At 43.4% G+C, this 15007-nt stretch overlaps 1 protein-coding gene across 5 annotated transcripts in view; it reads left to right on the top strand.

Annotated features, from left to right (window-relative positions):
• ogdhl (oxoglutarate dehydrogenase L) overlaps window positions 1-15007 on the top strand; it is a 100112-nt gene that overhangs the window by 50128 nt on the left and 34977 nt on the right. For 4 of the 5 annotated variants that reach the window (XM_041176287.1, XM_041176286.1, XM_041176285.1 and 1 more), the window contains exons 12-15: window positions 12-164; window positions 2663-2765; window positions 3161-3289; window positions 14677-14827. In XM_041176287.1, coding sequence (XP_041032221.1) covers window positions 12-164; window positions 2663-2765; window positions 3161-3289; window positions 14677-14827 — 536 coding nt within the window. The remainder of the gene's footprint in view (window positions 1-11; window positions 165-2662; window positions 2766-3160; window positions 3290-14676; window positions 14828-15007) is intronic. The other variant, XR_005941623.1, reaches the window with a different exon arrangement.

Raw genomic sequence — 15007 nt, 5'->3', positions numbered from 1 at the left:
TCAACTGGTAGGTTTGCTACCGTAGAAGGGGACACAATGAAATGGATGAGCCAATGTTCACACAGCCTCTGATGTACAAGCAGATCCAGCAGCAGGTGCCTGTTCTGAAGAAGTATGCAGATAAATTGATATCTGAAGGAGTTCTGACACTGCAGGAGTATGAGGTCTGCATTGTATACCAATTACCAGTTGTATCTTAAATTAGCAGTCTTTATGCAGTAATATAGTTTGCTTGGGTGAAATTTAATGCAGGCCCCTATGGCAAGTTTGGTGGCAGGGGGCATTTAATTGGACGGAAGTTGAGGACCCTGCCCCTTCCTGCATCTGCCATGATTAAGTCTGTAGCAGGAAGGCCTGTGGATGACCTTCCTACCCTGCCGCCAATTGAGAACCAAAGCTCGCTTAACAGCCTCATCCTGCTGTTGCTGGTGTTCACCCAACAGAGGGCGGGACACTTGCCATGCAGGAGGCCCGAAAAGTAAACCCTGCTGGGGTTACTTTTGGGCTTCCAGGGAGGATCCATTGTTAAAAAGCAATCGGTGCCTGATTTGAGGGACCTGGCATTGAGAAGGAGGGGCTTGCAGAGAGCCAAACCTTAGCCCTTATTGCCTTCCTCCCTCTCATTCGAATGACCCCTCCCATCACTCACCTGTGCCTGGGTCCATTGGCGAACTTGGGCCTTGGATGGGTATAGTACTGGCAGCAACAATCACCTTCCCTGTGGTGTTATTGAACAATGAAGAGCTGCCAACCTCTGGCCGAAAGCTCTCAGCATATATGACTCTGCCTCTAGGGTCCTTGATCCCGTGGAAGGCCAGCTGCTGCCCAGTTTGTGTCTGATTGGCACTTAATGTGGCGGGACTTCCCAAACAGAAGCAACATGGGGGTCTTCAGTTGGTGAGCAAGACCTCTGTTGCTTCCATTAAAGACAGCTGCTTATGTGGGCCCCTTGATGCTATAAAGATTGCTCTTAGAATTCTTTGTTTTTGAATTTAGAGTATTAATCCATGTTTGCAATTCCATGTTAAAACTCCCTATGTTTCTTATTCTCCAGTAATGTACATAATGATTTGGGAGCAGGCCCTGCCCCCAAATCGCCGAGGGGAAAATCCTGGCCAGTGATCATGAAACATCATTGTTATTAAAAAGCCATCTGGTTCATTAGTGTCCTTTTTAGAGAAGGAAATCTGCTATCCTTACCTGGTCTGGCCTATAATTGATTCCAGATCCACAGCAATGTGGTTGACTCTCAACTTCCCTCTGAAATGGCCTAGAAAGCTACTCAGTTCAAGGGCAATTAGAAATGCACAACAATTGCTGGCCTTGCCAGCGACACATGCATCCCATGAAAGAATAAAACATGTCCAAACTTTTGATATTCTCCAGTAATTTTGATATGTACATTTCTGGAGAATGACATCATCCCAGGCCATTTAAATCCTGAAGGTGGGTGGACAGCGAAATCAGCCTTACTTGGCCATTGAACAGGCTCATTAAGATAGTTAAATGCCCTGCCCAGCCAACCTTAAGGCTGGCGGGCAGGCCAGGAGCCCCAGCGGCCTATAGATTATTAATGCAACTTCATCCACTGGCGGGATGAAGTTTCATTACCGTCTTGTAAAAATTTAATAAATTGAGTTTATCAACATGTCCTATCTTGTGTGACATTGTCACATGAGGGGGACATGTTAATAATTTTAAAACGTCTGTATTTTTTGACTTTACTTACCTTTCACTAAACTCCCTGAGACAGGACTTTGCCGCAGGGAGCAGTGTGCACTTTGACAGTTGGGGATTCCCTCCCTCCCGGAACTGGAAGCGCATAGCGCTTCCTGTCAGGCAACGCCGCTGGGTGGTCCTTAATTGGCCCACCCACTCAAAATGGCGGCGGGGTTCGGCTGCCCGCCCGCCAGCCAAGGGCTAAATTCTGCCAGCTATTAGAGTCAAACTTTATATTCCAGATTTTATTAACTGAATTCAAATTTCACTAGCTGCTGTGGTGGGATCTGAACCCATGTCCCTAGAGTTTTAGCCTGGGTCCTCTGGATTACTAGTTCAGTGACATTATCACCATGCCACCATCTTGCCATGTGCAGCCAGAACTCTTGTCAGTGCTGCCAGGAAGTTCAAAAGTGACTTTTTTTTTCCTCTTCTCCGCACCCCCCCCCCCATCTCTTTTGGAGAACACCCCGGGACAGTTTTTTACATCCGTGGGATTTTATGGTCTCATCAAAGTCAATGGACTTTAGAACGGCTTGTCGCATTTTATGGCCCCAGCCCCGCCATGACAGGGCCGTAAAATTCCACCACTGGTCTTCAGGTAGCTCCTCTTTGTCGGACAGTTAAGCTCTGTAAGTTGCAGGAATGAACCCACATCTACCCCAACGTGCTGTACCATTAGACAATCAGAAACTGAAAATATTTTAAGAATTTTACACTGATAAAATTGCCAGTAGATAACTTGTGGCTTATGATAGTGATTTAAATGAATAAGTATGAAATTGTAATTTTGATTCAGCTGATTTTGAGAGTTTTAAAACATGATCAACCAAATCATCTTTGGTTAACAGGTTGTAAACTTTTCAAGACATGTAACCTGCGGACCTTGTAGCTGGGTTAACATAAATTGATGCATGCATTTGATGAATCTGTCTGTTTCTAGGAGGAGATAGCAGACTATGACAGGATTTGTGAGGAAGCCTATACCAGAGCGAAGGATGAGAAAATTCTTGCAATTAAAGAATGGCTAGATTCCCCTTGGCCAGGTGAGCAAAATTTGATAACTTACTAGAGGATATTGTTCTAAGACATGTTCTAAACGTACATAGTGATAAATTATGATTTTACAAAAATGTGTAAAAAGCAAGTAGAACCTGATAGCGCACAATAGAACACAGTAGTTGAAGAGTTTATTTTTTATTTAAAAATATAAACAAAATTAAATATTAAACTGGCTTCCATTCTTATAGTTTAGAATGTCACGTCCTTGCTAGACGTATTTAACCTGCGTCTCAAAATAAGCATTGATCTTGTCTTGATTAATATAAGCAGTGTTAAATGATACCTCAAAGTACTGAAAATTAGCAGTTAATTTTTTAGTGAAATCGATCATTTTTTCATTGTACCATCAAGTTAATGATGAAAACATTTTTTACCTTAGGTTTCTTTACTCAGAGCGGAGAGCCAAAGAGTATGACTTGTGCTCCAACTGGCCTTTCTGTAGAAATCCTGCAGCATATTGGGAATGTAGCCAGCTCAGTGCCTATAGAAGGTTTTACCATTCATGGAGGTATGTATATATGTTAACAAATCACGTTTGTTAAGTGACAACATGTTAAATGAAATTATTTTATGCAATGATGGTTTTGATAATTGGGAGATTAATAATATTTGGCATATGCTACTGTATTTTTTAATTCAGGTTTACACATGAATGTTCTGTTTTTGTTTATCAATATTACATTGTATCAGAAACTTCATGGTATTAGCTCTCGGCTGGCTAAACTGCCTGTCGAGTGGGACGTGGACTGAAAAGGTGCTGTGGGTCAAAGCAAACACCATCTGCTGTTCAAAGGAGTACAAATGAGCTGCTCCCCTAATTTGGCATGAATGTTGAGTTGCTTTAATTGTGAACTTAACAGTCAGCCAGCCAAATACAAGCGCTTATGTATAATGTTCAAATAATATACATTTTGAGTAGAGTAGGATTCATATTACCCCATCGGTCTTTTTTATGCATAAGACTACAGCTGTATGTTATTGGCCATCTGCAGTATGTTCCCTTTCCCTACCCCCAATCCGTACTGTGCTTGGTACAGTGACAAATCTGTCACTGGATGAAATAGAGGCAGAGTTGGAGAAAGGTGGTTGCAGGTGGGTTTAATTATTTTAATATAAAAGAAGTAAATATAAAATATGATTCATGTTGCACCTTTGAAATGACCTGCCAGCCTGAGTGTTTCTTGTGCACCAATATAATTGGTCTTTTACTGTGTATTACAGAAGTACTATTTGCAACTTTTAAACTGATGCAACCAATAAATAGATTTTTCAGAAGCGCTTAAAAAAAAAAAAATTGGATGAAATAGGAGCACAATAAAACAAAGTAAGAGCAAGAAACTCAACTGCCAGCTTTGTAATGAGTCAGGAAGATCACAGGTTCAATTTGTGCTCTGTGCTGTTATCAGATTTCAGTGAGTGATTGTAAGAACCCTGTAATCAATCTCACGGTTCCTGAGCTTTCATATATATTACAGAACCATGATTTTCACATTGGTGTAGCCTGCCATCTTTGGACCCTACCCAAGATGATGGCCAGACTGCCAGTGTAAATGGGGCAGTAAGTGACCTAACACCATTTTTCAGGCTGCCACTGATCATTTATGCTTCAGAGTAAAGTAGACTCAGACCTTTGGCCAGAATCTCCTGTTCGGTTTGCAGGGGCAGGCCCCGCACGCCAACGTGTAAAATGATGCTTGGTGACGTCAGGCATATGCCCCAACGTTACCACCCACGCAGCATTCTGATCTTCCATTCGGTGGGCCTGCACCACAGTCGGCTGCGCACCCACCTGCCTGTTGAACCCATTATTAAACTAATTAACTCTATTGAGAAAGCTGCCTGCCCAACCTTAAGGTTGGCGGGCAGGCGAAGAACCCATCACATTTTTCATGAAACCTCATCCGCGGGCAGGTTGAAGATTCATGAAGGTTTCATCAATTAAATAAAAATTTTAATGAAAATTCATGAACATGTCCCAGCTCATGTGACACTGTCATATCGAGGGGACATGTCTGAATAATTTTTTATTTTTTCAAGTTTAAAACTGCGCAGGTAGCGCTGAGCACTTCTGGGTGTGCGCCACGCTGGGCAGACCTTAATTGGCCCACCCACGTAAAATGACAGCGCTCAGCCAATTGGGCTCTGCGCCTGCTCTTGACCGGCCTGTCCGACAGGGAGAAAATTCTCCCCTCGGTCTTTGATAGGGTAACAGTGGCTCAGGAGAGGACCAGGCAGATCTCATAAGCAACTGTTAGGGCACCAGTGGTTGTTTCCTCTTGTCTCTTTCCAGATGAACTGTACTGCAAAAAATGGTGCAAGCAATGGCACTGTACAGAACATAGTCTCCATCCTTAAATATGAGGATCTAATGGCTTGTTGCAACACCATTTTTTGACACAAATGGTAAAGAACCTTTTCTAGATATATAGTAGCCAGATGGCAGCTTTGGGACTTGCATTGAAGACTGCACTGATCTACACCTGATGCGATTATAGGAACTGTATGCAAAACTGCCTGGTATTCATTTGCATGTAATTTACTTTGTCTTGTGCAGCTTTCAGAAAATAACGGAGAGTATTAGAGTGCATTATATTTAGGACAGGCAAAGGATCAACACACTTTTTGTGTTGCGCTTGTTTTTCAAGGATTCTTTGGTGCTGAATCTAGCTGCCGCAAGAGCAACACCCCTCATTTTAGTGACAAGCATTTTCTTCTCCCAATCCAAATTAAGTTGTCAATTACAGAAGCATGCAGATACTCTTGTAATTTTACGTGCCAATCAATAAATTCATTTACAAATAGCATTCTTTTCCACTTGCAGAAATGTTATTGATCTGTGGCAACCATGTGACTACTAAGTTTCTTGCTATTTGTCAGTGGCAAGACTGGCACTGGTATGGTAGCATAGTAGTTATGCTGCTAGACTAGTAATCCAGAGACCAGGGCTAATGGTGTTCAAATCCGATCATGGTAGCTTTGGAATTTAAATTCAGTTAATTAAATAAATCTGGACTTATCATTAATAGTGACCATAAAACTACTAAATTGTCTTATAAATGCAACTGGTTCACTGATGTCTTTTGGGAAAGGAAATCTGCCATCCTTACCTGGACTGATACGTGACTACAGCAATATGGTTGACTCTTAACTGCCCTCAAATGGCCCAGCAAGCCACTCAGTTGAATTCAAGAAGGCTACTCACCACCACCTCTCAAGCAATTAGGAACAAGCAATAAATACAAGCCTTGCCCGGGATCCCTACATCCTGTGAATGAATTTTAAAAAAAGAATATTATTGCTTTTAATTTATATGGTTAAATGAAATGGAAGAGTAGTTTCTGCCAGAAAGTAAGCAGCTGTTAATAGCTGCTCCATGCCTTATACTGAGGAATCTCTGCATTGGTATTTGTTGGCTGCCATATTGTATTTCCTTTTTAAAAAAACAGTTAAAAGATAGAGTGGGGAGAGCTTTTGAGAAACAGCAAAAGAAAAATGAGAAACAGTTGGAGAAAATAAATATGAAGACAATGATTGAAAGAGCATGACAGGGAAGGAGAAAATGAATATCAGACAAAAACATGAGAGTTAGAAATAATTACATTGAGCAACTAGCAAAGGGGCAATTATGTAAAGACTTAGGCCCAGATTTTCACTCCCGGGGTCAGGTGTGCAGAGATGGGAGAGTTTCTGGCTCCGCAGACCTGACCTTTAAAAATATCTGCCCGGAGCTTAGATCTTCAGTCAGGGGGAGTGGGCTAGGATAGGAGTCAAGGCGGGTGACCTGGAAAGAAGTGAAGAGGCTGCCAGATGCAGAGGTGGTTTTTGTGGAAGGCCTGCCTCAGGGTTCTGGCACTGTGTCCAAAATTTTTTAAAAATGAAAACATAAAAAATCTCTCCAACCCTCTTCTCTTTCTTTCCTCTCTCTCACTCTCTCTCACTCTCTCACTCTCTCTCACTCTCTCTCACTCTCTCTCACTCTCTCTCACTCTCTCACTCTCTCTCTCTCTCTCACTCTCTCTCACTCTCTCTCACTCTCTCTCACTCTCTCTCACTCTCTCTCACTCTCTCTCACTCTCTCTCACTCTCTCTCACTCTCTCTCACTCTCTCTCACTCTCTCACTCTCTCACTCTCTCACTCTCTCACTCTCTCACTCTCTCTCTCTCTCACTCTCTCACTCTCTCACTCTCTCACTCTCTCTCACTCTCTCTCACTCTCTCTCACTCTCTCTCACTCTCTCTCACTCTCTCTCACTCTCTCTCACTCTCTCTCACTCTCTCTCACTCTCTCTCACTCTCTCTCACTCTCTCTCACTCTCTCTCACTCTCTCTCACTCTCTCTCACTCTCTCTCACTCTCTCTCACTCTCTCTCACTCTCTCTCACTCTCTCTCACTCTCTCTCACTCTCTCTCACTCTCTCTCACTCTCTCTCACTCTCTCTCACTCTCTCTCACTCTCTCTCACTCTCTCTCACTCTCTCTCACTCTCTCTCACTCTCTCTCACTCTCTCTCACTCTCTCTCACTCTCTCTCACTCTCTCTCACTCTCTCTCACTCTCTCTCACTCTCTCTCACTCTCTCTCACTCTCTCTCACTCTCTCTCACTCTCTCTCACTCTCTCTCACTCTCTCTCACTCTCTCTCACTCTCTCTCACTCTCTCTCACTCTCTCTCACTCTCTCTCACTCTCTCTCACTCTCTCTCACTCTCTCTCACTCTCTCTCACTCTCTCTCACTCTGCCATCTCATGCCACCCTCTACCCCCCCATGCTCCTTATATCCCCTGTGCCAACCCATATCCCCACTCATCCCCATGGCCTTTAATAGCCCTATGCCAACTTAGTGCCAACCCACTGTCCTTCCCCCTTACCCCCTCTATGCCAATTCATCTAGTATCCAACATGGGCAGACCTCAGGAGCTATGCTGACATATAATTAAGTTGCACGTATTGATGACATTATTTTAAAAAAACTCTCATTGAAAAAACATTCAATATTGCTGAAAAAGACATGTCGAAGCTTTTCGTCTTGCACTTTTAATTCACACGGTTTACATGCCAGCTTTATACTAGTTACATAGATCATACGTCCCAAAGACTGGCGGATTGTATCAAACAGTATGTCCCAGCCGCTGTCCACAACAAGCAAGGTACAGACCATACCCCAGCTGCCTGTCCTTGAAGAACTCAATACACAGTGGTCAGAATTGTCCCAGATATGCACGAAGTGCGGTAGCAGGCGGGTAAAACGACATTTTACTCGCCAGCCGCAATGACTGATTTTCATGCTGTATCATCCCAAATTCACCACATTAGTTATGCATTCCCACGAAACAAGCCGTTTCGTTGGAGGGCGGGCTCTCATTCGCACGCCACGCCATCACCTCACCGCTTCAGGCCGGGCGCCATATTTAAAGTCCAGCCGTGTGTGCACATCTGTGCTTCCAGCCCATGACTGCTGCAGGGAAGATGTCCACAAAAGGCCAAAAGACTGCAGCCCCCAGGTTTAGTGAAGCATCACTGGAACACCTTTTGGATGCCGTGGGGGCCCCATTTGTGATGTCCTCTATCCCAATTTTGGCCGCAGGATGGGCAGCGGCATGACTAACCAGGCTTGGGAGGCGATCAGTACAAATACTGCACAGAAGAGGTTGGCCATCCAATGTAGTTAGGGGATGAATGATCTCATCCATGCAGTCAGGGTATGGCAGCCATCTCATCACACTCAACCCAGACATGCAATGCATCACACATTCATTGGCATGTCACTCACTGTCAACTCAAGGAACATCAGCTCTCGCTCTCTCGCTCTCTCGCTCTCTCGCTCTCTCGCTCTCTCGCTCTCTCGCTCTCTCGCTCTCTCGCTCTCTCGCTCTCTCGCTCTCTCGCTCTCTCGCTCTCTCGCTCTCTCGCTCTCTCGCTCTCTCGCTCTCTCGCTCTCTCGCTCTCTCGCTCTCTCGCTCTCTCGCTCTCTCGCTCTCTCGCTCTCTCGCTCTCTCGCTCTCTCGCTCTCTCGCTCTCTCGCTCTCTCGCTCTCTCGCTCTCTCGCTCTCGTCCATCTGGCCTCATCTCTGGAGAGTGCCTGCTCAGCCTTCACCACCTTGAGGCCACTTGCACAGATTGTCCTTCCCTAGTACTCTGCAGCCTCTTCCCTTCCCTGAGGCCACTCTTTCTTTCTCTCTCTCTCTCTCTCTCTCTCTCTCTCTCTCTCTCTCCCTCTCTCTCTCTCTCTCTCTCTCTCTCTCTCTCTCTCTCTCTCTCTCTCTCTCTCTCTCTCTCTCTCTCTCTCTCTCTCTCTCTCTCTCTCTCTCTCTCTCTCTCTCTCTCTCTCTCTCTCTCTCTCTCTCTCTCTTTCCCCCCCCCCCCCCCCCCCCCCCCCCCACCACCACCACCACTTCCACTCCCCTCTTTGCCAAGCAAATACTAGCCCTGCAGCCATTGAAAAGTAACCCATATTTGGCTGATCTGGTAGGTAGAGACCTGCCATGAGTCCCCCTAAAAGTCATGTGGTGCTGCCTGTGAAGTCTGGCCCTGGTGACTGCGAGTGCTGCCCAAAGCCAGGTAGGCAAACAAACCTCAAAGTCCCGAGCGAAGTGCAGCCCGCCAGGTGCACGTCGCTTATGTGCTGTCGTGAAACACGTCGGTGTGTTTTCCCGGTGCGTGGACGATCTGGGGTGTGATGGGGACGATTCTGGCAGGCATGATTCCAACAGGCAGGCCTAATAATGATATGCTGATGTATTACAGTGAGGTTCCAGAAGTCCGATTAGTCTGGAGAAGGTGGCCCACCCACTGGCGGGCTGAGCAGGCGATCACTAACTGGTTTCACACCGTCGTAAAACCAATCTCGTCGTCGTGTCTGTTCGTGCCACCAAAAATGCCCAATGCTGCTAGGCACAGAAAACCCAGCCAGTGTCCAATGTTAAATGAGATTCTGCAATTGGACAACTTTTGCTAAATAATCCTCAATGTACTAAGAATTATGGTGACAACCCATTTAAGGTTGTCAGTTGAGCTCAGTGTGGCGCATTTGCGTGTACTGGAGACTACATATTAATACACATAGCTGTGTTCTTCGCAGACAAAGAACATGTGCATACATTGTGCCAGTTTTAGCTAAACAAAAGTGACAGCCATTGGCTGACATTCCTCAGGGTAATGCCATGACCAATCAGGGTCAAGCTGCCTGGTTAATTTCAAACAGTGCTTGGCAATTAACTGTCACTCACCATCAGTGGTGCATTTTCCATGGCAACACCTCTACCAATCTGAGTCCACTTGCCAACCAGTCAGCACTCTGTTCACATACAGTATAAATTGCTGTTTTTCCTTTATATTGGTATTTTTTCGAAGTGCCCTGATAAGTGCAACATGAAAAGCTTCAACGTCCTTTTTCAGCAATTCTCAAGTTCTGTGCTACCAAACGAACATTTAATATATTGAAATCTCTTCAACTAATCTCTTATGAAAACAAACATTTAATTCTATAACCACTTAAAGCTGTCAGTCAAACTGCTCACTTAACAGGCACCCCACTATGATAATGTAAAGTCAGCCATTGCAGCACAAATCCTATAATTATTCCCTCAGGCTTATGTCAATAGACTGGATTTTGCTGTTGGCAAGCAGGGGGCGGGGCCTGCTTGCCGACATGCAAAACGACATGGGATGACGCGAGGGGAACCCCCGATGTCATCCCGCCCCATTTAAATCTTCAGGAAGGCAGGGGCACAGCGAAATTAGCTGTGTGCCCGCCGACCTGTCAATGGCCAAGTGAGGCCATTGACAGGATAATTAAAACAATTAAAGGACCTGCCCGCCCAACCTTAAGGTTGGTGGACAGGACAGGAGCCCTGGCGGGCTTCTGAAAAAAACATGGAACCTCATCCACCGGCTGGTGAGGTTTCATGTAGGGTTTAAAAAGCTTTAATAAAGTTTCAGTGAAATTTATTAACATGCCCCATCTCATGTGACATAGTCACATGATTTTTTTATTTTTCAATTTTTAATGTTTGTACAAGTATAAGCGATCTCCCTGAGGCAGCACTTAGCCTCAGGGAGATGTGTGCTCTCTCTTTCTCTTTCCTCCCCCCACACGCACACGAAACTCATAGCGCTTCCTGCTGGGCGTCGTGCTGGCAGCAGGGCCCACTTCTCTGGTGTGGATCGGTTCCCCACCCGCTGGAGATTGGGTCGGGCCTGCCCGCCCGGTAGGCAGAAAATTCTGCCCAATGAAACATCAAGCACTGATTTTCTTTGAACTCCAAACTTTTTTTAAATTTAAAGCTCAGCAGATTCCAGCCCAACTCCGCTCCCAACCCTGCGAGAATAGGAGATGGTCTGCCGTGGCAAAAATTTGGGCCCTAGATTTTCACACCTTTGTAATCAAGTGCTGGCACATGAGATCACTGTAGCTTTTAAATAATTTCAAATTGTGAAGTTTTATCTGAAAAGATTATACATCTGTACAATAACTGAGCTAATGAAATTGAGGCAATGGCAATAAACATTGTTTTTTAAAGCAGGGTTTTATCAGGTTAATCCAACACGCTGAGATCCAAGTTCCATGAAACTAAGAAATTGCTCTTCCGTCTCATTGTGCGCATATTTTTCCAGGTGGAGACATAAACAGCTACACATCCTTGGTGATAATGGTCTCTGTAATTATGCTAATCACATATTTATTTAAAGGAAACCATTATAGCTTGATAGCTTAAGAAATTCTCCAGGGTAACATTTCACTAAAGTCTTGATTCCATTTGTTAATTCTGAATCTACAGTACAGAAATGAAATTTACTCTATTGGAGTGTGTGAAATAGAGCAGTGATATACTTGGTGAAAGACTATAGCATACAGCATTGTCAGTCTATTATGTTCAGGTGGAAAAACCTAGATTTTTGTTCATTTTGAACCAGCAAGATTGAATAGTTAGACACTCTGAATACAGGCGAACCGTTTTCATACATAGCTTGAGAAGGCTGTAAAGACGCAAAGAACACAGTGCTGTTATGCTATTTATTATCTGTGTGGCAGATGAGCATGAAGGATTTTAGCGATGATGTATAACAGCTAATGGCTGTTTATTAATTGTGTTATTTATCTTCATGCACATTACGTATTCTTAAGCATCATATATTCTTAAGAGAACCTTAAGTAATAAAGGCAATTGAGGAACACTTACACACCAGCCTTTTGAAATATTTTTAAGTATATGCTACTAATAAGGTTTGACAGGCTAATTTTATCATTTGAATGCAAATGATGTTGGAAACAGTTTGTGTCGTGCAGCAACACTAGCTATTAATCCCCTAATTCAAAATGATTCACTGCATGTTTACACACAACATGGTGACTGGCATACTTTCTTGGAAAAAATAGGCAGGCTGATAACCATCCACATACCTATTATGCATAGCCTATTGAACATTAAATTCTCTGCACCATATTCTAAGAACATTTCTAGGAAATGGATTTTTGTCCTGCCTCATATTTCACTACACGAGAACATTTTCTTGCACCCTCAGTGGATTTTGATTTTTGTTTGTCGACTTGTAACCCAATTTAATTTTTTTAATCCTGAATTTCCAATTACATTTGAAAATGAATTTGTAGCAGAGACACTAATGGCTCAGTGAGTAAATACTCTGGTTGACATGGTACTGGACCATTCAGATTGGGAAGGAGTTGCATACAACTGAATGAGCTGGTGTCCACTAGTTGGTGTTTGGGGGAAGGAGTATTGCAGTTGACTTGGGTGTCCTCTGGCAAGAGAAGAGAAAAAACAGGTGTAACAGGTGTGGATCTGGTTATTATCCAGTGATCTGCGATGGAAGAGTATATGTGGACATCAGGTGAGGATAAGATTGAGCTCCATTGCAACATTCCCCAAAGTCGGCTACTAAATGAAAAGGTTAAATTCCGAAAGAGCTGATAATGTTTGTGAGACTGAGTTCTCAAGTCGCAATTTCAGAAGAACAAAGAGACGTTTATGTATAAACTTGTGAAGGTTATTGGTTTGTCTCATATTACATTGACAATGTAAACATTGACTGCAACCTTCAATATATTGATAGAAAAAATATTTTGTGAAACTTAGAGGAGCATAAAATTCAGCCCATTATCAGCAGCTTTGAAGGCGGGAGGGCATGTAAAAGCCAGGGGATGGCCTCCCCACCACCACCTGCCCTTCGGCCTATTGAGGCCCTTAAGTGGCCACTTAAGGGCCTCATTCCACCCCTGTAGATATTTTACCCATGGTGGGAGAGGCCCACATCATGTGGAAAGCCAGCAGCTTTAGCTGTGTCAGGTAAGTGAAAGTCTTCCTTTGGTGCCTTGGGCTGAGTAAAGGCAACCCCCCCACCATCTAATGTTATCCTTCCTCTTCAACCCTTCTCCAGCCTGTTGAACCCAGTTCCCTGCCCTCCCCCTCACTGAGACCCCCCAACCACAGACTTACTTGGGCTCCTTGGTGTGGTGGAACTGCTTGTAGCCCCAGCAATGGCCAGCACTCCTGGCTGGTGCTGCTGGGCGATGGACCTGCAAGCCATCTGACTGGGAGCTTTGTGTGGTGGGATATCCTCTCGAGACGGGGCCTTGCCTTAAGGCAACTAATGCTACTCAGAGTGGCTGCAGGGCAGACATCGGGATTGTGGGCAGGCTCCCACCCCCAACCTTTTAACCAAGTGGTGACAGGGACTGTGGCATCCCATAAAATCCAGCCTTATTAAATTGTTTTTGAAAATAGAATTGTCAAGAATTGTTTTGCTGTATATCCACAATTATCATTGCCTGGTTATCATCTGATTATTATATTGCTGTTTATGGGAGCAAATTGGCTGCCATTTTTCCTATATTGCAACTGTAACTACACTTCATTAAATACCCCATTGATTGGAAAGTGCTTTGAAATGACCAGTGGTTATGAAAAGTGCTATCTAAATGCAAGCATGTCTGTCTTTCTTTCATCGCATGTCAAATATTTTGTACAGGTTCCTGTCAAACACTCTATTCTGTCTTGTAAATGAGTGCTGGGAACTGTCTCCTTGACCATACATCTGGGGAAGTTAACATTTCAGCTCTCAACTCAAAATCTCTTAATTGGATTCTCGCCACTCTGGGATCCTTAAGGATATTAATATGTAGGAGCATTACTTTCCATCTGTTCATGAATACTAAGTAATTGCACTAGTTATTCAGGAAAAAAGAATTTTACTCTTTGGATCAAACCACACCCTTTTAGAGTTTATCAATTTCATATACTATTTGAAGAATAAAATTGAGTTGTGATGTGCAGAGAAGAAACAACTTGAATTTATCTAAGGCTTAAATTTATCTTTAGGTCATTCAGTTAGTTGCATATAGGATTGTTCTGGAGGGAAATGTGATTGCTAGCCTGCACACCAAGGACTCAAGCAGAAAAAGAATAAGTGATTAGTTAGTGTTTTTTGTGGTGTTGGCTAAAAGGAGAATATTATCCACGTTACTGGCACTGTACCCTGCTCTTCTTTGAATAATGCCTTGAGATCTTTTACATCTCCCTGAATAGAGATGGTTTTTGTAACAATTTACCACTTTCAGTACTGAACTCCAGTGTTAGCTGATATATATTATGCCCCCAAGTTCTAGACTTAAACCTCTAACTTATCTTGGAGGTTACTGCCTCAGGCAAACTGACACAAGCTGTAAGAAAGGTGAACCATGCACATTCAGAATAAAATAGAAAATTATATTTTATGGGAGGGAATAATTAAAACATTCTTACAAACTAAAAGGTTTGATTTTTGCACACTAAATGATTAGGGATCGTTAGCCCTTTAATCATTGATACTGACATCTTGTTTTAATTTCTTTAATACTGTTTTTTGTTATTTACCAGAACAACTATTCATAATTTTTCCAGGTTTGTCTCGTATCCTTAGGGGACGAGCGGAGATGGCCAAGAATCAAATAGTTGATTGGGCTCTGGCAGAGTATATGGCATTTGGTTCTTTACTGAAAGAGGGAATACATGTAAGGCTTAGTGGACAAGATGTTGAACGAGGCACTTTCAGGTAAATTGGAGTTCTGAAAATAGTGGGTAACCAAAGCTTCTGTATAGTCTTGTGTGAAATCTTTGTGAAAGCCCATGGAAAGCTGAGTATTTTTTATCTGTTCACACTTTCCGAACTTCATTTTATAATCTATAACTTCAACTGTTCCAATATTTAGAATCATTGGCCAGAATTTTTCGC

The sequence above is a fragment of the Carcharodon carcharias genome, chromosome 28, assembly GCF_017639515.1.
Source record: "Carcharodon carcharias isolate sCarCar2 chromosome 28, sCarCar2.pri, whole genome shotgun sequence".
NCBI classification, from domain to species: domain Eukaryota; kingdom Metazoa; phylum Chordata; class Chondrichthyes; order Lamniformes; family Lamnidae; genus Carcharodon; species Carcharodon carcharias.
The sequence above is the reverse complement of the archived record's forward strand: the minus strand, read 5'-3'. Positions and strand labels throughout refer to the sequence as shown.